The sequence below is a fragment of the Pteropus medius genome, unplaced genomic scaffold (genome assembly GCF_902729225.1).
Source record: "Pteropus medius unplaced genomic scaffold, Ma_sr-lr_union100, whole genome shotgun sequence".
NCBI classification, from domain to species: Eukaryota; Metazoa; Chordata; class Mammalia; order Chiroptera; family Pteropodidae; genus Pteropus; species Pteropus medius.
The window spans coordinates 14927045-14951369 of NW_024349797.1; the positions used below are offsets into that span (position 1 = coordinate 14927045).

Genomic DNA, 24325 nt, shown 5'->3' on the forward strand with positions numbered 1-24325 from the left:
TTTCTGTTGAACACCTGAGTGTATTTCTTTCAGCTTCTTGCACAGGATGGGAGTCAAGGCCTGCGGCCACAGCCTCACCCTACTCCGGAGTGACAGCAGGTAGAATGAGGTGGTTCATGTTCCATGAGGCTGATAAAGGCCTTGCAGAATACGCCACCAACTGGGCCAGGGGCCAAGACATGTGGGTTACCTTACTAGCACGGGACTTTGGTCAAGTCTCTTAAACTCTGTCTCAGCTTTCTCATCTGTCAAACCATCACTATCTACTTCATGCAATTGTTGGGAGCGTCAAATAAAACCAGGGGTTTAGACATGCACTGGCAAACTGTTTTTTCTGTAAAGGGCCAGATAGTAAATATTTTGGGGTGTACCAGCCATGTTGTCTCTGTCCCAACTACTCAGCCCCTCCAGTGCTAGGGAGGCAACCACACACAGCACAAAGGGCATGTCTGTGTTCTCATAAAACCTTGTTTACAAAAGCAGGCAGCGGGCTGTGGTTTGTCACCCCTGATACAGAGCACTGACACACAATGCTATGGAAATACGCCATAGGACACACAATGCTATGGAAATACACCATAGGCCGAGTCTGATGGGCAGACAGACTGCAAGTCACCATGAGAAAATATGAATATACCCCTTTGTGCTGGAAATGCTGAAGGGGCCGCAAATGAAAAACAGCTAAAAGGATTTGCCAGGACAACTCAAGAAGTGTCCAACTAGATCTAAATAACTCTCAACAGATTCTGACATCTTGTGTGCTTTACAGTGATGGCGTTCCATCACCGGGACCATTTTAATAGGAAGGTCTCTCTGAGCAACTGTGACCGGGGCAGCCAACTCACATCCCGCTCCAGCTCAATGGCCCGGTCCTTCACTCGCAGCAGCTCCATGGTGGCTTCCTTGTGGCTTGGCCCCCAGCTCTCCCTTCCTTGGTGACCAGCAACCAACGTCCCCACAGGCTGTTTGACAGAATTCTGCAGGTGCTTCCCCTCTTCCTGGTTCTGCCTGAGGCTCTCACACTCCTTCTGCAGCTGTGGGGACAGGTGCATGAAAGCAGATGTGGGGCAGGAAGAGGCCAGCTTGGAGTCCGCTGTCAGTGGCCAGAGGACGGCCCCACACCAAACCCCCCGCCTCACCCAGCACTGGCACATGACAAGCCAGACACTCGGCTTTTGCTTTTGGGGGCAGTGCACACAAGCGGTGGTCACCTGCAACCCCATCCTGCCTCAGTCCCGACTTTAGCCTTGTGGCAAGTCTTCTCACTTCCCTGAGCCTCGGCTGTCTGCCGAGGCGAGCCCAGGAATGTGGACCAAGTGATGTTATAAAGCCCCTTCCGGCTCTAGAACAGCTTTGCCCTAATTCCTTACCCAATCACGCAGCCAAGAGGCGTGCCAAGGATTCAAAGAGGAGGGAGGAAGGGTACCTGTGCGCACACCTGTGGAGGGCCCGTGCTAAGAGGAGATGTGCACAACCTTATGAGCCCCTGTGTGCCTGTGTGCCCCATCTGAGGGTGCCCATGAGCCTCTGTAGGCCTGTTTGGTGTCCAATGCCCACAAGTTCACACGGGTCCTTCTCGGTGCCCTAGACCTTGCCCAGCAGACGCGGTGCTGTTCTGAGCCGGCCTTCTCTTTCTGGCCTCTACGCCACTCTCTGGTTCTGTGCAGCCCTGACGTGGATGATTCTGATGTAGCTGCCTCAGAACTCTGTGGCTCATCCACACCCGCTCCAGGAAGTGAGCATCCAGGCTGCCCCTCTGCTACCCAGCTGAGGGGCTGGAAAGGGTGAGGTGGGGACCTCATGGCCAAGACCCAAGCTCGTCCCCCACGGCCAGCTCTTACCACCTGGAGCTCGTTCTGTAACTGGTGATTCAGGCTGGCTTTCTCTTCCATCTGCGCTTCTAAGAACACGATCTTTTCTTCTTTCATGGCTAGTGTCATTTTTAAAGTGGATTCATTCCTGCCCTCCAAAATCTTGTATTTTCTGAAAAATACAGATGTAACAGTATCATTTGTCTGCCTTTCCTACCCACAAGCTCCCAGTCTCCCGGCTGCCACACACCTTCCCTCCACTAAGCCGGCACCCTGCACTTTTGGTCCAGGAGCCAAAAACCGTCCATGCAGAGCCTTTCCCAGGACTCCCAGTGTCAACGTGCCTACGACGTGTTCAAACAAGAAGCACTACGGTAGCTTTACAGCCATCGTCTTAGGGAGGCATTATCATGGCCCTTTCACAGATGGGGAAACTGAGTCTCAGAGAGATTAAGCAATTTGCCCAAGGTCACAGTGCTGAGTGGTAAGTTCGCATGGCCTTTTCACCACACCAAAAGGGTTATTGAACACGTGGACCTTCTCAGGTACAAGTCCAAAAAAAGTCTAAGACACTGGATTCCTTGAAAAATGAGTCATTTTAAAAAGCACTGCAGGCAAAGCCTGCAATAGTTAATTACAGCAACAGTTAATTTTTTTAATTTTAAAAAAATTAAAGGGCTGGAGTGGGGGAAAAAGGAATAAATAGATGGAACAGAGAGCTTTTAGGGCAATGACAATATTCTACGATACTATAACGATGGACACATGCCATGATACGTGTCCAAAACCACGAGGATGTGCAATGTCAAGAGTGAACCGTAATGCAAACTACAGACTTTGGGGGATGAAATTCGCTGTAACATACATATGTACCACTCCCATGGGGAATGCGGATCGTTGGGGGAGGCTATGCACGTGGTAGGTACCTTCCCTCAATTTTGTTGTGAACCTAAAACTACTCTAAACAATAAAGTCTATTTAAAGAAAAAAATAAGACGCCTTTTTATTGGACAAAAGAATTTCCTTCCACTCCGTCCGGGGAACCTCCAAGAAGACCTGGAATGTGAACGCCGACAGGCCCTCCGCTGCCAGGCGTAAACGCAGCTCCGGAGCTGAGGGCGTGGAGCACGGGGGATGTGGGTGTGGGCCGGAAAAGCCTGCAGACCACACAGGGGAGCGAGTCCTCACCTGTCGTTGTCGCTGGTATCATCCTGCAGCAGCAGCTCCTTGGGAAGGCCGACCTTCTCCAGCTCCTGGCTCAGTTTGTCCAGCTCGCTGGTCAGCTGCTGGCTCTTCAGCTTCTCCAGCACCAGGTCCTACAAGGACAGAGAACGAGTGTGGGAGGGGAACCCAGAAGCAATAGCTGGCCGGGCAGCCACAGGTCCCTCTCGAGGCTGAGCAACGTCTCCCACGTCAAGACCAGGTTGTCGCGAGGGCTGAGGCAGGTGGTTCAACGGGGACGGGAGAACTCCAGGGATGTCTTCCAAAGAGCAGAGAAGATGCTTCTCCAAGCCCTGGCGCCATAGTGACAACATGTGGCAGTGCGTTAGGATGGCTCTAACGTGCTCCAAAGACATCCAAAAGTGTTTGGAGCACCAGTATCTCGACCTTTTCTATGGAGTAATTAAAGGCTCGCTGCAGAGAATTTGGGACAGACAGGTAAAAAAGTATTAAAAAAAAAGAGAAAGATTTAATTTTAAAGCCTGATTTTGATTTACTTTTCAAAAGTGGTGCTGGTCTAATCGTTTAGGCAATTCGCTCAGCCCAGTCCGCTTTACTTCCACACCTACCTGCAGCTCTTCAGGCGGCTGCCATCCATCTGCCTGGTGACACAGCTGTCTGCATGCACGTCTACCCCCACCACATGCTAAGGCCTGGAACAGCAGTGTGACAGAGGCGGCGCTTCACTGAAGTTACGTGAAGCTAGGTGACCAGTTCTGACCAATGGGCTGTGTGCCGAAGTGATGTGTCACTTCCTGGCTGCAGCATGGAAGAGCTGGTGTCCTTCGCCATGGCAACCGCCTAAACCTCCTGCTGAGATGGTGGAGCCTTAAGATCAGAGCAGCATGCACTGCTGAGTCACAATGCAGAGGACAGGCTCCCAGGAGAGTCGCCTGGACTCCTGTGCATGAGAAGCCTTATGATTCCTGGGCTGTCCGTTACTGTGGCATAACCTACCCACACTTACAGAGGTAGGGACTGCGGGCCGTGTATGTGTTCTGTATCTCTGCCCCGCACACCCTTCTGCCTGCGGAGACTTCTCTGCGTTCAAATCTGTTCCCTTTTCTTCCTTGGCACACAGCTGGAACACAGGTGTGGCTGTGTGACCAAGTGACGTGTGATCCTTCTCACTCACTCTCTTCCTCGTCCACCCACTATCTGCAGAGGAGCCAGAAGAGGACCCCACTGTCGGATGGCCATGGCACAGGATAGAAGAAGCCAGGTGCCCGAGTCCACCTGGGAACACCCGCAATGAATGCCTCCATGCTGGAGACTCAGCTTCTGTGCTGCGCCATTCAGATGCCAAAGTCACTGACTAGGGCAGTTTTTCACCCCAACACACTGGAGGATGCTCAGCTGGCCCCCACAAATAGTACCAGGAAGAAGGAGAACACGTGTGCACCAAGACACTGAAATGTCCAGACCTTCCGATCCTGTAAATTCCACTTCTCGGACTATCTCTGAGGAAAACTGGTATGCACCTGTGAAGGTATACAGTGTGAGGGTGGGCAGCGTTACCGAAAATAGTGACAAAGAATGGGAAACAACCTAAGCGTCCAAAACATAGCCACTGTAAGTCTACAGAATTCAGAAGTAGCTGTTAGAAAAACTGTGACTTGAAACCTGTTTAATGTAATAAGAAAATGCATTAAAAGTGAAAAGCAGAATAGGGCCAGGATGCAGAAAGCAGGATGCTAAGTGTGTGTACTCAAACATGGGGTAGCGATGGACTAAAACGAGCCAAACTGCCATCGGCGGCCATCTCTGGGCAGCGAGGCGGTAACGGGTGATTTTCACTTGGTTCTTCACGCCTTTCAGCATTATTGTCAGAGTCAGGGCAAAGCATCAAGGGGGTCACACACTTCCATTCCGCCAACCCCGCCAGCCGCTCCCCCCCGAGGGGCTGCCGTCACCCAGCTCACCTCCCTCAGGGTCGTCAGCGTCCTCGTGTGCATGGTGACTTGCTTGGTGAGGTCCCTGTTGTCCTTCTCAAGCTCCCTCAGCTTGGTGGCCGCGTCCCTGCAGCGGGCCAGCTCCTTGTCCAGGGCGCGGCAGTCTTTCTCGGCGGCGGACAGCTTGGTGGCGCTGTCATCCAGGACCGCGTCCTTGAGCTCCACCTGCTGCCACAGCCGCTTCACCTCCTTCTCCAGCAACTTCTTGTCCTTCTCCAGCTGGGCCACCTCCTGCTCCAGGGCCTTCCTGTCCGTCTCAAACCGCTCCAGCTGCTTGTTGGCGAGCCGCAGGGTCTCCAGGTCCCGCTGCAGGGCCTGGTTTTCCGCCTCCAGCTCCCCGAGCTCCCGCTCCAGCGCCTGCGCCTTCTGGCTGCTGCTCTCCAGGGTCTGCTGCAGCCGCAGGTTCTCGGCGCTCACGCTCTGGTAGCTGAGCTCCAGGCGCTCCGACTTCTTGCCCAGGGCCTTCAGCAGCTCCACGTTTTTCCTCAGCTCCTCCTTCTCCTGCTCAAGCTCCTGGTTCTCCCTCTCGATCTGAGCCATCTTGGTGCTGGTGAAGCGCATGGTCTCCACCATCCTGCGCAGCTCCAGGTTCTCCTCGTCCAGCTGCTTGTTGTCCTGCTCCAGCCCCTCGAGCTGCACCGCCACGTTCTGCAGGGTGTCCAGAGACTTCCTCAGCTTCCGGTTCTCCAGAGTCAGGCCCCGGCTCTCGTGCTCCAGGGCGTCCACCTTCTCGGAGGCGGTCTTCAGGGAGGTGACCTTCGTGGCCAGCTTCTCGTTCTCCTTCTGCAGCCGGTGCAGCTCCTTCTCCAGCTCCTCCGCCCGCCCCGCCTTCTCCTTCACCTGCTCAAGGTCCTTGTGCAGCTGCTGCTTCTCGAACTCCAGCTTGCTGAGTTTGCTGCTGGTCTCCGTCACCGTCTGGTGGAGGACTTTGTTCTCCTTCTCGATGTCCTTTACGCGGGCCTCGCTGCTGACCTGCGACCTCTCCCGCAGCGACCACATGGCTTGATTGAGATGATCCTTTTCTTGCTCAAGATCTTTGATCTGTGGCAAAACACAAGGGGAATGACACAGAGCTGCACAAACGTATGTCAGTGATTTGGGCCCAAACTGGGGGACTGAAGTGTAGGCTTTGAACACCACCCCACCGTGCACCCGAAAGAAGTCCCAACATTCTGCAGAAGCCTGAGTGGACACAAGGTGAAGGGCACAGAGAGTCCCACTGAGACAGCTCAAGTCAAACCACGTTCAAAGCAGCCAGGATGACCCAGAAGCATAAACCGCACCTCCCCTCACTCGAAACAGAGTGATTCTCCGTGGTACTTCTACCCTAGTCGGTAGGACCCCCGCGAGCTGGCCGCACACCTCTGTAGACTCTCCTTATGCTCTTCTCTTCCTGCAGACACTACACGTGGTCCTCCCTCTGCTGTGAGTACTCACCACCCTCCACCCCCAGCCTCAGCATCTCTGGCTCCTTCTCGTCCTTCAGGGCTCAGGCAGTGTCAGCTCCTCAGGGAAGCCCTGCGCCCCAACCCTGAACACCCTGCGCCCAGCAGCATTCTCTCCGTGGCCACCATGTTTATTCCCTTAAAGCACACATCTGAAATCACCCTGCTTGTCGCCTGCCATTCCGCCTCTAGACCGGGTGGGGGCCTATCTTTTCACCACACATACCACCATGCCGACCCCCTTTTTTTGCTCTAGAGAGACTGAAAAGCTCAAATAATTGACACCCAGCTTCCTTTGCAGCTAGACATAGTCACGTGTCGGGTCTGGCCCATGAGATGCTGACAGGGTCCTGGGCAGGCTGTCCTTCTGCCCCTACCCTCTATCTCCTTCTGTCCATTCCTTGGGGACATGCAGCAGCCACTGCTAAGACTAGCAGAGCGGGAAGAAAGAAGCCTGGCTCCTAGATGGCATCACCACGCCCCTGCCCCGCCACTGGACTATATACCCTGGGGCTTCTTGCAGTGTGAGGCAAACCCTGAAGGTCTGCCAGTCCTCAGTGTGACATCGGATGTTTGGGCTGCATCGTTCTTTGTCCCATGGGGCTGTCCTGTGTCTTGCAGCATCCTTGGCTTCCACCTACTACATGTCAGGAGCACCTCCTCGCTCCTCCAAGTCATGACAAGCAAAAATGAGATTTCCAATGTCTCCTGGGAGACAAAACCTGCCCTGTTCCCCTGCTGCTGGTTGAGAACTGTTGGTTTGAGCTGCAGCTAAGCAAGGTAACTGGTAACCCACTTACTGCTAATAAATTGCCAGGAAACAGCTAAGATGCTGGGCTCCCCTCTTGCAGGCGGGGCTTCCAGGCGAAGCATTTGCTCTGGAGGCACCTACCTGCCTGGCTTTGTCAGCCTTCATGGTCTCCATGTCACTCTGCAGCTGTTCTTTCTCTTTGATCAGCTCCTCGCTGAGGGTCTCCAAATCCTGGTTGCTCTGCTTCTCCCTCTCCAGCTGAGTCTGTAACTTTTCTATCTGTGGAGTCAAAAGCCCCAGCACATAGGAAAGTCAGTTCCACAACGTGAACTCCCTCCCAGCCCACTTCTCCTCACCCTCAGTGCCACACGCTCAACACCCCCCGGGTCACTTGCTTCCATCTTAGGCCTTGTCCACTCTCCTGAGGATTAGACCACCTGCCCTGGGGCCACCAGCCACCACCACTGGGTGCCCTGCAGAGACTTCACTTGGTTGCTCGGTGACATTCCTATTCACTCAGTTGCTCAGAGTGGTCTTCTGATGTTTCTCCTGCCTCTCATCCTCCAAGTAAATCTGTCACCAAGTCTTGTCCTCTCTCCCCACGCCGCTCCCCCCTGCCTGCCGCAGGCCGGACCACATTCCATCTTGCCTGGACGAATGGCTGGTCACCTCACTGACACCAAGCTCTTCCGCCTGGATCCACCAGCCAACCTTCCTATGAACGTGAACAACCTAGACCAGTGCTTCTCATACTGTGTGCCTAGCACCCAGACAACATGACAAAAGCAGATCGAGACTCAGCAGGTGCAGGGCAAGACCTGACATTTGGCTCCCAGGTGAGGCCCGAGCTGTTGCATGCATTGCAAGGGCTTCAAGGCAGCTGCTGCCTTTCCCACTGGCACCAAGCTCATTATCACCTAGGACAGGAGTTGGCAGTGGCACTGACTCCGGCATCCGAGAGACAAGCGTTCCTAGTCTGGTTCCTCCCTGCTAGCAACGGGACCCGAGTGAGTGACCATGACTGACACTGGGCCAGCGGCAGGCATCGCTGCAAGCGCCTGTCAGTGTGAAGTGCTCAGCACACACCCCGCAGGCAGAGGGTGTGTCAAGGCTCACTGACCACCCCGCCCCCGCCATGAGAGTGCTGGGTGCTGGGCCCCCAAGGCTTCTGATCTGGTCGGGCTGGGCGCATGAATCTGCATCTGGACTTGTGCCCCTGACGCTGCTGGTTCAGAACAACTGCTCTAAACTAAAACGATGGTCACCAAGATCAAAGATCAGATGGTTCGCAAACTTTGAAAGATCCCAGACTTCAGGCCACTGATTAGAATCTCTGCGGGGGTAGGACCCCAAAATGCCCAGTGAGCAGCCAGGACTTAGAGCCTGCTCTGTTCGCCTGTCTGGGTTGGGGCCTGGCACAGGTAGGCACACAGAGCCCCCAGAAGGATCACTGCCTGAATGCCAGCTTCGCTTACTTCTCCGAGAGCGAGGGGCCGCCGTGCCTTCCGGCCTCACAGGTCTATGCGCTGTCTCAAGCCTCCTGTGGAGCAAGCGGCCGGGTCAGCTACTCCCCAGCAGTGGGGGGGTCAGGCCCAGAACGCACACGTGCGTTCTCACGTCATGCTGTCAGTGCATCATGCCCCTGGCCCCGACTCGGGGACCCCAGGAAGGGGAAGCCTCGCCCGGCCACGGCCTACAGGACGATGCACTACGATGCGCCGCGTGTCTGAGTCTTTCTCCACAGGGAGAGTCTCTCTCTTCCCCTCCCTCACCTCTGCCCCACTTCCTAGCACAAGGCCTGGGACCAGCAGAGAGGCAGGGCTGTTCTCTGTTGCCAGCGCCCACACCTGAGTGGCCGTGAGGAGGAAAGCCATGAGCGGCTGTCACGACCATCACACAGAGACGGCACGGGGCTCAGTGACTTGCCCAGCGCCTCACGGGGAGGACGAAGCAGAGCTGGCACACACACGCGTGGGCCGACCCCAGCCCTGCTCTCAATCACGGTCAGGGCCTGCGATGTGTGTGCTCCCCGCCCCCTCCCCGGGCCCCAACTCACCCCCACCCCGACTCACTGTTAAAACTTCACCCGTACTGCCCCTTCCCTCCCAAAGGATGATTCGGCCTTTGCATTTTTCTGGTGTTGTTGTATTATACCGTCTGAAGATGCGATTTCCCGTGTCCCACCACCACTGCGGGAACGCCTCTTCACCCCCCCAAATTGTTCTCCTTTCCTGGTTCTTTCCACTGTCAACCCAGAGTTCCTACTCTTGTCTGTCCCCAAAGGGGCCCCGCCCCCCTGGGGCGAGCTCGCTGGCCATAGGCCTTCTGGCCCGAGTTTCCCATCCTCTCTGAGGAGCCAGGCTCGGGCTCAGGGCGCACGTGGCGAGGCTCCGGGTCCCCGGAGCTCACGAGTGCCAGGGACCTGCCTCTCAGCCACTGGGCTGTTCTTGCCTTCTCATGACAGGCCCCAAAAGGCTGTCCCTCTTCCTCTGAAACTGACAGTATCAACGCCAAGCTAGACCCGGGGGTGCAGTGCCTTCTCTCAGGCCACACCAGTGTCACGGGTTAGCGGGAAAAACGCTAACTTCGGGGAAAGATGGTTTCTACAGACACTTCGGACTGAAGCACCCTTGCAGCCTGGGCTACGCTGGGGGTGCTGGGAGAGCCAGGCTGACGCCAGGGGGTCTGAGCCCCGTGACCGCTGTGTCCTCGCTGACCCTCGCCCCCCCTTCACAGACACTTCCCAGGAAGACTGTGCCGTTTAGACTTATCCCGAGGCTGTGCGTATCCTTGCTCCAGGAAAGTGACAGGGCCATGTCCCCAGTGGTGCTCAGCTACTGGCCGAGACTTGACACCCATCCAGCATATGTGCCAGGCTCTGGGGGACAAAGCAAAACCACCCCTGCCGGGATGAGAAGATCCCGCCAGGCCCCGGGCGGGCCGAGCAGGACAGGAAGCAGCAGCTCCGGCGGGCAGAAGGGCTGCCTTCCCGGGGCTCCTGGTCCCGAACGCAGGGCAGCTCTGGTCTGGCAACTGCGTTATCTCCCTTCTTCCAAGGTCTCTGCCAAAACACGCCTCCCGGGGACTGTGGCAGGAGACGGCTGGTGTCCCACCAGGAACCGATCCAGAGGAAGCAGGAGGGTGGGACCCCAGAGACAGGGCTGAGGAGCCATGTGGGGTGGGCAGCACCCACTGCCAGTCCAGTCTGTGTGGAGCAGGCTGCAGTGGACCACGGGGGCGGGTGGGCATCAGCGGTCATCTCTAGGCCAGAGAGGTTACACCGCAGCCTGCAGCAGACCCACAAAGGACCCGCAGAGTCAGAGGCTCTCATTTTTCTAAAGGTCAATCCTTTTTTATCTTGACTAAAGTTGAACTGCCATTTATAAAGATACTTCCTGGGCCAGGCCCACGTGAATGTAAAAACCTCAAACCGTCTAGTCGTTTTCCTCCTGCTACTCTGCACTGAGACACGGCATGAGTTTCCCATTGTCTTGCAAAGAAAGGACAAACTAATTGGCAGCTCACCTGCTGCAAGGCACACAACACTTCCAAGGGACAGGAAGAGTGAGTGGCCGAGCCTGAGAGGTCCTACAGGGGACTGGAGAAACCACTTCACTGATGAAGGGGGCTGCCCCAAGCCTCACCCAGAGATGAAGTACCAAAGAGCCAGGTACTCTGCTTACAGCTCATGTCCCTCCCACCGCAGTGCGGCCTCAGCAAAGGATGCTGGCAGGGCTCACGAGCAGGTCGGGACAGACACCCAGACACCGAAAGTGCCAGTCCTGCACGGGGGTCAGCAAGCAAGAGTGCGCTTGCCCTCGTCCTCAGGCGGAGCTTGGCCACCGGTAAAGGTGTGCGCAGAGCCCACAATGCAACTGTGCCGTCCGCAGTGCGGCTGAGTCCTGGTGCCCTGCGAGACACGGCGGCCATCCCCGGCCTCTCGACGGCCCTGCCGGCACCTGGGACTGCATCCCCCACGTGAATGGGGTCCTTCGACCCGCAGGACGAAGACTGGTTTGTAAGCCTCCGTCTGCCCTCCCAGGTGTCTGGGTTCCACTGTGTTACTGGGAAGGCCCAGGAGTGTCCTGAAAGGCGAACACGGTTCAGCCGTCTGTCCTTCCCCGTCCCATAAACCAGGAGGAAGGACAGAGCGCTGATCTTGCTCCGCCACCGGCAGGGCCTAAAACAGTCCCTCAGGGAACACGCGTGCACGCGCACAGACACGCACACACACATGTGCACACGCACATGTGCGCACACCCACCCACCCACATTACTCCTCTCCCCACGCCCGCCTGCGCCTTTCAACCCCGCACTGCTCTTTCCATTAAGCACTTACTATGCCAGACCTTTAACCGCCCCTAACTCACATAGTCCTCAGAGCCCCTGTCAGGTGGGGGCATCAGTAACCCCATTTCCCAGGTGAAGACAAGGCACACAGAAGTCAGTCGTGTCCGGGTCACGGCCTAAAGGCACTGGTGCAGGGACAAGGCATGCTGGCTCGTGACTCCTCTACTCCTGTTCCTGTATGACAACTGCAGCCGCACTGGGTCCTGCGTTTCTCTCAGCTGTGTCCTCACCGACATCGACTGCCCCACTGGGCCGCGGTCCATTTGGGGGCTGGGGAGGGGGACGCCCGCCCCCCGCCGGGGTTACCTTCTTGCTGAGCTGCTGGTTCTCCTTCTCCAGCTCCCCGCACTTGAGGCCGCTCTCCTCCAGCGCCAAGGACGCGTCCCGCAGCCCCTGGATAGTGCTCTGCAGGCTCTGGTTCTCCTTCTCCAGCTTCAGGATGCGGCTGGAGGCGCATTCGTTCAGCTCGAACACAAACGACTTCCTGGAGGCTGAAGCGCAGTCGGGTCAGAGCCCAGGGGCCTCGGTGATGCCCTCTGTCCCAGGCCCGAGACGGCCATCAGCCCCCGCCCTACCTTTGAGGGGCCTGGAAGGGACTCCCATGGGTCTGCTGGGGGCCTTCCTGACCTGTCAGTGCCCGAGAGTCCCTCAGGCAGTTACGGCTCTCTGCTGGCTCTGGTGGGGTCTGTTAGGGGAGCAACTCAGAGCTTACGGAGAAAGCGACGGTGGAGAAGCCAATGCAAAACTTAGACTGTGTCACTGCTGGAACCAGTTTTTTTACAACTAAGCTACTAACCTGACTGCACAAGTCAAGGATTTTAGAGACTAACGGAGATGGCAAACAGTGACACTTTCTGTGCCAGGTCTGAGAAATGGGAGTCTAGGCGGCTCAGCTGGGCGGTGGCAGAGCCTAAGGGGCACGTGTGCCCAGTACTTGCCATAAGTGGATAAGGTCCTTTGGACAGAGATCTCATTCTGTAATTTCACAATTATGAGAAAAAAGAATGAGACAGTATGTGAAAACTGCTTTAAAAATTCCAAGTGAGATGAAAATATAAGCTAAAGATAGAAAAAGGCAGATTATCTACTTTGCCTTTAAACAGCTTGAATACAAATAGAAGGGGGAGCACGGACCTGACAGGCATGGAAGGGGGAGCACGGACCTGACAGGCATGGAAGGGGGAGCACGGACCTGACAGGCGTTTCCGGCCCCATCCTGCCACGAACAGGTGCATGACTGTAGGAAAGTCGCAGGCTTTTTCAGGAGGGAAAAAGAGGGTATATGGAAACCTTCCAAAGAAAGGGTCAGGTTCTCCCCTTGCCTGTCCCATGAGTGCCACATGCTCAGCCCTGGGAGCCTTATCACAATGTATGGCTAAAATGGCGGCACCCCTACCTGCTCCTTAGTCATCACCCAGGGGCTAGAGGCATGTATAGGGGGCGGCTTGCATAGCAGGCACATCAAGCTGACAACAAAATGTGTTTAGCTCCTCTGGATGATCATGAGGACAAAAAGGTGTCTGCATCCTGCTCTGACTTATCTTCCAGCAAGGAGAGCTGTACAGACTCGAGAAGCCAGAACGTCCCAAAGACCCCGAGCAACGACGCAGTGCAGCAGCAGAGCGGGTGGGCCACCCGGGCCCGACACCGTCCCAGCGCGGCCGCACACACAACACACGTGCTCTCAACATGCGAAAACACGTGGGAGGGCTTCGTCCTCACTCTGCTGCAAGTGACACTAACTGGAACTAAAACGCCACTGATTCACACCTGTGATCATTCAGATGGCACCTTTCCAGCATTCCTTTAAAAAATAACATCTAAATTGTGGTAAAATACACATACATCAGCCATTGTTAAGCACACAGTTCTGTGGCATGACACGCAGCCACCCTGTTCTGCGACCATCAGCACCACCCACTTCCAGACGCTTCATTCCCTCGCACTGAAACTCTGTAATCGCGGAGAACAATTCTGAAGGTTCTCCAAGTTAAACAATGGAACTGATTACCAGCCTCATTTCCTCTTCTGTAAAAGCCAGCGCCTCAGAGACTGTTACGGACACAACAGTTTATTACGAAAACAACCTATGGTTCTTTACTGGGTGCTCTGCTCACCAGCACCCCAAGCAAGGAGAGTAAGGGGACATATTTTAGTAAGACAAGGGCAATAAGAACAGCCATCCCTTATCGGTGGCCTGTGGGCGAGGCGCAGTATAATGCTTCGCTGGGTCCTCTCACTGGATACGCACAGCAGTCCTGTGAGGCGGCTTCATTACCCCCATTTTGCAGATGAGGTTTAAAAGAGGTCACCTAGCCCACAAGTAGGGGCACCAGAACTTTATTTAAGCCAAGTCTTTCTGACTCAAGAAGCCACCACACCACACATGCGAAAGTACATCAGGCTGGGCTCATTCCTGCCAGCTAAGCACTGGAACTTGGGAACACCAAGGACAAATCGTGGTCACTGACCCTGAAAGGGCTCACAAACTGGACTGAGCAGTCTGAATGACTGAGGCTTCCCAATCCCATCGGCCACCCTGGTCTCTAACAGAAACACATTTGGTCTGAGACGGTCCCAGGCAGCCTGCACCACCTCTCTGCTCCACCAGAGGGCAGCGTCCTCTCAGGTGGACCTGAACTCGAGAAGCCTGAATCCCACCCCTGGCATCCCCATCAAACCACAGACAGAACTATCTTCTCAAACAGATGAATGGTTTAACAAACAGACTTTAGGTTCAAAACTGATGAGACTCACTCCCCCCCCGCCCCCCCGCCACCGAGAAGGAACGTATGGCTGCTTTCAACGGCCTTTCCATTATGCTCAGGGATGTTTATCAGAATTGAAAAAGCACCCCTAAACCAGCCCAAAGCCCTCCGGACTCTGAAGTTCTGAGTAAACAGTAACTTGCACTTCCAGGTGCACGCGTGCTATTTTTGAACACAGGAACTAGCCATTGTTTGCCCGGCGCTCGGGCTTCCTGCTGTACTGCTGACTGCTGCCCCACCCACTTTTCCCTGGCTGACATGACACCTCGTCCTCGGAGCGCTGGGCAGGGGCGTTAAGCACAGGAGGGAGAGGAAGAGGCCTGGGTCCTGTGAGAAGCAGCCACTTAGCAGCCCCCACCCTGGGAGACAGAGAACAGGCTGCATCCATCTTGCCCAATTATGCAAATGAACGGAGGAACCGATGCCCAGGGTACATTTATAGTGGGGATTAGTGACCACTGGGGACTTCTGCCATCCAGAGCTTTCAATCATCCACAGATAGGTCTAAGACGTCCTCTGGGTGTCAGCATGCTGTAATCTGGAAGCTCCCGGGACTGTCCATATGGGAACTGAGAAACCTGGCAACACTTAATTTGTATTTCATGTCCTGACATCAAGGCTGCCAGACCCCTCATGTTTTCCTTGGGGAGAACTGCAATGAAACAGTTCCAAATGGCCCTTGAAGGAAATTCTGTTTACTTGGAGTGAGGACGGGCTGACACATAAGATCCAGAGCCAAGGGCTCAGCTCCCTGGATGAGGAAGAAGCCGCAGCCAGGCTGGCCCCCGGGCACCGGGGCTGCCTACCGTCTGACAGGTCTGCATTCTTGGACAGCTGCTCCAGCTCCCAGCCGAGGTGGGCGGACTCATTCATGCTCTGCTTCTGTGCAATCTCGAGGACCATGTTTTCTTCCAGCAGCTCCTCGATGCGCTTCTTGTCTGTGTCCCGGTCCTAGTGCAGGAGCGGGAAGGGGTGAGGATGCGGCCGGGGCACCCTCTGGACGAGACCCAGCCCCGTGCTTCTCCCCTCACTCCCCAGGATGAAGGGCCTCCGTGTGCCTGCTCACTTCAGAAAAAAAAACACAGCTGTACAGAAATGACTCCAACACCGGGCCCAGCTGTTGGAGTTACACCACTAAAAGATGTGTTGGCCCAGTGCCCTAGGTGATGAAGCAGCCCGAGGTCTCTGAGTGGTGTCTGCACAAAGTGGCACATGGTACAGGACTTGAAAGCAAGTACTGTGATGATGGGCACATTCAAGGCCCTAGAGCAGGCTCGAAAAGGCTGTAGAGACTCATGAATTACGATTCAACCCACCATAAATGCCAGCAAAGACCCTGCTTGCAACAGACACCCACATCCATCCATACTTATAGAAAAGCAACCCAGCAGTCGAGTCCTATGTATTTTATGGGAGTTCAGTGGTGCCCACTCAAGCCCGCTGAGCTTAGCGACTCTCTGCAGTTAGCGAGTCACTGTTGGTAGCAGCACCAAACCCAGTAGCTGAAAATCAGAAAAGGGCACAGCATAAACCTGAAACTGCCCCAATCTGTTCTACACGTGGTGACCACAGCTTGTCATACCAATTCCAGGTCGTGGAGCTTGGATTTCAGCTGCAGGTTCTCTTTCTCCAGCTCGTGAACTTTATCGCCCCGGGCCCGAGCCGCAGTCAGCTGTTCCTCCAGCATGGACTTGGTTTCAATTAAGATGATATTATCTTCTCTCAGCTCCTGGTCAGCGAAAGCACACATGAGAACCATCAGATTAAGTCGCCTGGTTCATGGCGACAGTGTTCTAAGATCAACGCTCTTCCAGGCGCCTGGACGAAAACCAACAGCCGAGGGATGAGGCTGCGGCCGCGGGAAGTCTCCACTTCTCAGCGCCTGCGCCTTTTTCATCAGGCCAGACCACGTGGACTTTCTCTACGGAAAGAGAAAGGATCCATGAATCAAGAAAATATTTAAATTTGGGAAGGAAACACTTCCTCAGTGTCTGCTTTATGCTGGCCATGGTGTGAAAGTGTTTGATGTTTATAACCTCGTCAGATTGGATGAGTGGACTCTGTGGACAGATACGGGACGTCATTGAGCTATTTCCTCAATGAGGAAGGGGTGGGGCTGAGAGTCTGCCCTGGGTTCGAGGGCTGAGTCTAATCTTCTCGATTCAACATTCCACTGATCCTGCGTTCTGGGAAAAAATGGCTATCCAGACCAGCTTCCAATCAACACACAGATCCTGCCAGAACAGTTCACACACAGGCTCCTAGAACAGAAGTTCTCGGCAGTTTCCTGGAAATGAGAACTCTGACAGTTAACTCACGAGCAAATGTGAACTCCACAAATAAGCACTGCAGGCCTACTGTGGGTCAGGCACGGGCTGGCTGTGGGACAAAATGGCTGGTCCTTATGGGCGCCTGCCAGGCGAGGGGCCCACTGGGCTCTCGCTCTGCCCCAGGTGCCCAGAACACATGGTGAGGGGTCTGGCCCATTCACTACATCTCTTCACCTTCTGATTAAGGGGCTCCCTGGTTTCCCTCTTCCCCGGAGCCCTCCCAGCGCCATCTGGTATGCTGGGGGGACTGCGTCTCCCCTGAATGCCTGCAGTTCGCCAACATGCACACACAGGAACATATCTGTTTCTCTCAGTGGGCAGTTTGCCAAGGCTTGCCCCACTCACGGGTTCTGACGACTGGGAGCTGAGCCGGTGGCTCCTGCTTACCCAGCATGCATTTATCCTCCCTGTAAGGGCCAGATCTGAGTCCAGCCAGGGGGAACCAAGCACCTTCCAGTCAGCGGTCACGGCTCTGATCACAGCTTTAGTCACAGAGACTGGATTCACCTGGGTGTCCGCCCTCTGCCGTCCCTGGCCCTCTGCGGCCGGCCCTGCAGCAGGTGCTCCCTGCCCCTGCCTCATTCGCTTCTCCCAACAGCCCCGAGGAAGAGGCAGGACGTCCCTTCCTACAGATGAACAGGCTGACCTGGGTTAACTAAGGAATGAGTCCAAAGTCACAAAGCCAGCAAGGGAGGAAGCTGGGGCTTGAACCTGAGTCGAAGAGCTCAAGACCCATGTTCTCTCTGCTGCCCTCGGCTGCCTGCAACGGACCCTTAAGGACTCGGTGGTGAGAGGCCTGCTGCTAACGCCGTGAGCCAGTGCGCAGGCAGCGCTTTTCAGAAGCAAGGCGGCCCGGCCCTCCCTCTCTGGCCACAGCCCACTGCGTTCCGGCCAGTCCACACACCAGCGTTCCCAGCTTCACTGCACTCACAGGCCCTGACCTCTCACAGCACAGGATGCCCCTCAGCCTCACGACCAACTCCCACTCAGCCCGAGTTGTTCCCTGTGAGAAGTGACTGCAGCTCCACCCCGTCTGTCTCTGGGTCAGACACTTGGGCTCCCAGGGTTGCCTGGGCACTGTGAGGCAACAGCGAGCTGGCCTGTCCTCCCCTAACCCATGAAGGCACAGGGCACGACTATTCTAATTCTGCTCTGCGGGACTCATGTAAGTGTTCAGTAACACATGACGTAAAGGGGAACCAGAGGCGGCATGTCAGGTGGCCCTGAAGGGCCTGGACACAGGCAGGGACAGACGAGTGTCCAGGAGCAGAATACGGCATAGAGCAGGGTGATTGCTAGCTACTGTTCAAATTTGTCTCAATTTTCTGGACGAATCAACCTCCACCATATGTTGGGCAACAGAAATATCTAACTTGCCTCGCACACCCTGCCACCTTGGAAGTGAGAGACCACATCCTAAGAGGCTGTTCCCAAGTCCCCAAGCTGGCCGAGGGCTCTGCCTGGAGTTGGGTGGAGCCCACTCCGCACCTCTGGCAGCTGCCCACAGCCAGCCTGCCCCCCACTGAACTGCGAGGCCATTTAAAGGCTCGAACCAGCCCAGTGAACAACTTTCAGGAAGTCACAGGCCAGGCCTGATGGCTGATCTCCAAGGAGCCCGAGCTGTCACTGCCAACATGCCACCATGACGGGGACATGGCAACCGGAAACGGGCAAACAGGCTCCTGCCACAGAAATACTCTGGGCCTGGCACCTAAGGCCCAGCAAGTGGGTCGGCCGCCATCACCATGGTCTAGGACCTGGCACTCAGCAAGCACCCACCAAACAACAGACACCTCTCCCAGGGCTGCGTCTAGAACCCAAAGTGCCAAACAAGGGTGAAGAAGTCAAAGAAACACCAGTCCCTTCCCGCCGTGCTCAGGACCGCGGCGCCTGGTACATCTGTAAGGCGTCCAGAGCAACAGAAAGCCAGCCCAGAGGCATCCTCCGACGAGGGCGACTGAGTCATGCGACTCAGAGCAGACCGTTTGTTTTGAAGCACGCACTGCCCAGGAGGCTATCCACCTCCTAGAGGAGCAGAGACAAGGCCCACCTTGCCTTTGCGGTGCCCAGAATGCACGTGGCACCTATGCACCTATGTGCTGTCGGGACTTCCAGGCCATCTCTCTGCCTCTGTCCTGCATCCATGGGGCCCTCTGGACAGCAACCTCTGTGCCCCGGCAGCTGTGAGGTGAGATGACTATTTGCAAAGGGAAGTCAAGGACCAGCCAGTGCCCCCGCTTCTCGCTGTACCTAGGGATGCGTGCCTTGGCCTCTCTCTTCTTGTTGTTTTAACCCTTATGTAAACCAGACTAGGAGCCACACAGAAGCTGCCAGAAGTTTGAAAACAAAACATGGAAATTTGTGTTCATCAATACGAAAATTAACCTTGCCCTTGCCCTGAACCTCTAGTCCTTTATCTTTTCCTCCCACGTGGCACCAACGCTCTCTCCCCTTCATGATGTGCATTTACGTGATTCTCAGCCTGCACAGGCTCTGGGGGGCTGGGGTGGGGGGTCACGTGGGCTGCCTGCTGCTCCTTCTGCACCTAGACGAGTGTCCCCTGCACCGTGGTGCCCACAAATGTGAGCCGGCATGAACGTGGTAACCATGCTTCTCTCTCTGCTCTGCTGCTCATCACGCCCAGTGTCACCATTCCAAAGGTGGCAAAAACTCATGAATTCTTCCCTATTTCCCCAGATTGCAAATCTTTTCACTGTTTAGCGACAGGTTTTTATTTGTGCGGTGATCACCAAGTGTCTTGCATGTGCCAGGCCCCAGGCCTGCAGTCAAGTAAGACCCAGCCCCTGCCCTCGGGGGCTTGAGGTCCACGCAGAAAGCCTCTGGCCACACAGCGCTGAGGGCGGGTCCACAGTTTGCAGGGCTGCTGTAACTGCTCCAAAGGACCACACGCACAGACACTCTGAGCCCTGATACTGCGGGCCTCCAAGAAGACTGTCACGCATTCTCTGTCATGGCCTGAACTCCACGGACAAGGCCCAAGTCCTCGGCCAGCCTGGCTGCAAAGTGTCTACAAACCCATGCTTGGCACTGCCTGCCCAAGTAAACATCTCACACAGAAACACTCTCTCTCTTGTGATTCGTAAATCTAATGCAAAATTTAAGGCATTACTAACTTCATGGTAACTTCACTATGAAAATTACTAACCAATACAAAAAATACTGTTTCTGTATAGAGGCATAAAATTTGAAAATGTAGGAAAGGAGTTCCCATGTAAAATCCTCTAATAGTACAGAAGCTCCCTAAACGCAGGGAATGAACCTTGTTTGTGCCTTGAGGTACAGGGCTTGGCACCAGGCAGGCGCTAAATCGCCGTGACCATGTGACTGAGCGAGGCTGCCTGCACAAGGCCAGGAATGAGCACGGAGACCAGAGCCTGGAAGCTGAAGCCCACCTCCCTCCACAGGACAGGGCGTCAGGTGAGATGTGGGAGCCGCTCTCTGTCTATGGTCCCATCTGGGGGCTGCATGAGGTCCTCAGTGCGCAGAAGACAGCAGTCTAGAAAAACTGTGCATGACTGTCCCTGACTCTCCCAACTGTAGCATTTCCAGCAAGTGATGAAGGGCCCCGGTATGCGCCCGCGTCCCAGAACCTGTCTGTGCTGGAGATTTACGCCTTTCATCAGCAGCAGGGCCACTGGACCATTTCCAGGACGAGGCCAAGAGCCCATCTCCCACTCCCACCCAACTTGGGCCAGGCTGCGTGTGCACATCTGGGGTGCCTTCCACACAGGGGGCAGGATGAGGGTGTCGCTAACTTTCCTGGGGAACAGACACCCCCTGAGTAGGCTGAAGGAACAAACGGGCCTGAACCACAGCTGTCCCCAGGTCTGCCTTCCCCAGCACACCTGCCTGCTAGGAGCTCGGCGTGGGCAGCGACGACCCCGTGTTCTCAAGGCCTGTGTTCAGGCCTCGCGGAAGCCTCCTGTCGGCAGCGGGGTGAGTTCTTACCATTGAACAGGCCTACCTGGCATGAACTGACACCCTGATTTCACCCAGCTCCTTAAAACCACCTCCAGCCCCTTGGGACTGGCAACAGGGCAGAATTCCCAAATCCTTGGGAAAGAAGATCCCGGAACCGCCGCTGACACGCAGCTGGGGTGAGTGGTCAAAGTGCCGGTGACCCCACCTGGGCTTTGGTCTCCGTCCCCCACACCCTTGGCTGCATCTGCCCGTGAGGAGGCTCCCCGCGGACGGCTCACTGTGACACTCGCCCAAGTAGCAGGCATTTTACCTTTCATCCCAAAAACCTCATGTAGTAGTACGATTATCTCATTTTTATAGACCAGGAATCTGAATCCTGGCAAGATTTAGCCACAGAAATCTCAAGAAGTCTAAAAAAAATGATCTGTGAATAGGAGGTCATCATGGTGGCAGGAAGTGGAAGTAGGAAAATCCTAAAAGGAGTCAGGGCCCTTTATCGCACGACCATACTTCTTCCCCCAAAGAGAGAGGCCCTTGGGGACATGCAGACAGGATGAGGTGCAGGGACCGTGTCAGCGGCAGAAATGTTAAGGCTCCTCTCGGAAACCTCCAGGGCAGGAAGCGCCCGCCCCGGGCTCACCTCCATGCGGGCCTTGTAGAAGTCCACGTCGTGCAGCTTCTCCCTGCAGCGCCCCAGCTCCATCTCCAGCCTCTCCACGCGGTTCGCCTTCTCCCTCAGCGAGTCCAGCTCGTCGCGGTAGGCACGAGCAGACCGGGCATCAGCCGCCAGCTGGATGTTCTGGGAGGTGGGCAAAGGGAGGGGACCCAGCTCAGGGCACTCTTGGGGTGGGAAAGAGAGGGCCAAGTCCCTACAGTCCTAAGAGAAGCCAGTTCCTGGTAGCCAAGTGGCTCTGTTGCAGGCAACCGCGCACACTGTCACTAAGACATGTGTCATCCCCACAGCGATTCTCAGGAGAACTGGCTCTGGGCCGTGCTGCTTCGAGCAGGAAGGACGCAGAGGCCTTTGCTGGAAGGTCTTGCTGCTGCGTTCCTGCCCCGTGAGGCCCAGTGACTGTCCCAGCCCCCATCCCTCCCCACTCACCTCCTGCTTGACTTTCTGCAGCTCCAGCACCAGCTGATCCACCTCATGCCTGGTGTCCACCAGCTGCTCTGTCTTCTCCTCCCTGGGGACAATTCGGGGGACGCGTGGTGAGGGAGGCTTCCTCTGAAGCACCTGGACAACCCATCACCTTGCGAGGCCGCGGTGGGGAAAGGAAAGAGAACCCGACTTCTGGGGGCAAGGAGAACCTGTGTGTGGGGCTCGCAGAACATTCCTGACTCCAAGTTTTTCTTTTCTCCTTTTAAGTTTCGAATGCCTGCTCTCAAACTACACCCAGCAGACACCGAGTTTCTGTCTGAGAGGGTGGGACATGTAAAGAGGCCCCTGGGGTGCTACACTGCTTCACAGCCAGCCAGGCAGCTTGGCCCAGTGGCAGGCAGGTGGAGGCAGGCAGCTCCCAAGATGACCAACACAGTGACATACCCAGCTGCAGGGAACAGGCTCACCAGAGGGGGTGAGACACACCTTCCCTCCACCCAAGGAAACATACCAGTGTGGGCCTCCGAGCCCTGCACTGGGCCTGAGGGTGGACAGCAGGCTGCTTCTGCAGCCTATCTGTACTGTTCGGACTGGTGGGAGCCCTAAAGATCCAGCAGAACCCCTCCACGTGCAGGCCCGGGAGGAAGGGGCTAGTCCACCTTCAAATAGCGACCAAGCGCAGAGCAGAGTCCGGCCGGCCCAGGGCCCAAGTCGGAGCTCTCCCGTTTGCTGTGCTACATGAGAGTGAGCTAAACGTGCTAGAAACGTGTTTGTGACGCATGACACAAAAGCAGGAAAAACAGCCTGGGGGTGACTGGAGGACGCACAGCTCCTGCCGGACGCGGCGCAGCCTGGCCTTGGTGTCCGCCAGCTCCACAGCCAGGTGCTGCTTGTCCTCGCTGGAGAGGCTGCTGGTCGGGCTGGGGGTGGACTCGGTGCTGGAGGACTTGAGGGGGCTGGGCGGCTGCTGCTCCTGCAGGTAGTCCCGCTCCTGGGTGAGGTCCACGATCAGCTGTGGTAGGGTGGACAGAGGTTAAAAATCATCAAAATCAAAATTAAAATCTAGGAGGGCAGTGGGGAAAGGCGGTATAAGTTTTTAAAAAGAGATGAAATATTTAGTGGGATAGAAAAGAGCATGTCAATGCAGCAGGTCCGCAAGCTTGGCATTTCGATGAACTTCCACCCTCCCGTGTCCCACAACCAGGGCCCCAGGTCCACGTCCCTCCCCAACCTGCCCGCAGGCTGCCAGCCGGCACGCACGCACCTCTGTGCGCTCGTCTCTCTCGTCTATGAGCCTCCTGAGGTGAAACACCATGTTCCTGGAGAGGGCCTCCAGCTCCTCCGGAGCCACATCTGGGACCTCCAACCACTGCAGGTCAAACACGTTCTCCTGGTTGTGGGTCACCTGCGGGGACACAGGGACGGTCTGCAGAGGCCAGGCAGGGAGCAGCCGCAAGGGTCCTGAGAGCACCCACCTCCCACGGCCACATGGGGAGGGGCATCCAGGCGACTCTCCGCAGCCGACCCCCCCACTGATGTTATTAACTTTTCGCTGACGCATTTTCTGTGGCGGGCAGGTGGCTCCTTAAGCAAGGGCAGCCAGACTCTCTGCGGCCGAGCGCGGCCCATACAAACCACTTCTGCTTTCAACATCGGTTCACAGAGGACACGGCTTTTTTTTTTAATACCAGAAAGCACTCCTTACAACGGAGTCGTTCCCTAAACAGTCCTTAGACATTTTTACTGGAGTGCCATCAATTTATAAGACAAACAAGGTAAGCTCTGGAGGGTGGAAGGGTAAGCAGAGGAACTGTACATTATTTCTTAAAATCGAATGCGAATATGGTAAAATGTTAAAGCTCATGTCACAATGTTGGTTACGCAATAACTCTGAGTTATTTTGATGGGAATATTTTATAATCTGAAACAATTTTCAGGTAAGCTTGTATCTCTCATCCCCACAGGCCACCTACGGCCACCTGGTTTTCCCTTTCCACTGGGTGTGAGTGGAGGCCCATGGCCATGTCCACACTGGACAGTCTCTCGATCGACTACAAACCTGACCTCCTCAACCCGACCTCCTCCGACCTGCCAGAGCAGGCAGATCACCTAACTCCCTGCCGTCTCAATTTGGAAAGATGAGTGTTAGCACACTCAGGTCACCCAAGGGGGAGACATAAGGGAATCAGAGACATCCACTCAGTGAGGCACACCAAAAAAAGTTCTTAGATTTTTCAGAGCAGTAAATAGAGGGAGAGGACATCTGTAAAAAAAACCAAACAAACAACAAAAAAACCCCAGGGCTTTTCAGTTTCTCGAAAGACACCCGCTTCCTTACCTCTCCCCGTCTCACAGAGAAGCTGGGATTCAGTCAGTCCCGGAGACTCAGGAGAACGCTCACCCCGCAATCCGGGGTACCCTGAGGCATGGAGCCGGGAGCCGGGACCCGGAGGCCAGGTTCCAGGCCTGCTCCAGCGCTTGGGAAAGGCCCTTTATGTCTGTGAAGGGGGTTCAGGGGCAACCCCAGCTGCACCTCAGTCACACGAGGGGCTTTCAACGAAAGGCTCACACTGCTCCTCCCCGGATTCTGACTCGCTGGGTCTCTTGGGGGCCGCCTGTGCACCTGAATGTTTAAGAAGCACCCAACTAACTCTGA

General features: G+C 55.7%; 1 protein-coding gene across 1 annotated transcript in view; it reads right to left on the reverse strand.

The window, feature by feature from the left end:
• The window catches only part of CCDC88C (coiled-coil and HOOK domain protein 88C), a 113898-nt gene that overhangs the window by 28219 nt on the left and 61354 nt on the right, over positions 1-24325 (reverse strand). The window contains exons 7-18 of the mRNA XM_039884030.1: positions 22934-23074; positions 22497-22681; positions 21673-21754; positions 21211-21369; positions 15881-16027; positions 15105-15249; positions 11837-12021; positions 7322-7459; positions 4955-6025; positions 3000-3127; positions 1842-1983; positions 846-1034 (exon numbers count right to left, since the gene is read on the reverse strand). Coding sequence (XP_039739964.1) covers positions 846-1034; positions 1842-1983; positions 3000-3127; positions 4955-6025; positions 7322-7459; positions 11837-12021; positions 15105-15249; positions 15881-16027; positions 21211-21369; positions 21673-21754; positions 22497-22681; positions 22934-23074 — 2712 coding nt within the window. The remainder of the gene's footprint in view (positions 1-845; positions 1035-1841; positions 1984-2999; positions 3128-4954; positions 6026-7321; positions 7460-11836; positions 12022-15104; positions 15250-15880; positions 16028-21210; positions 21370-21672; positions 21755-22496; positions 22682-22933; positions 23075-24325) is intronic.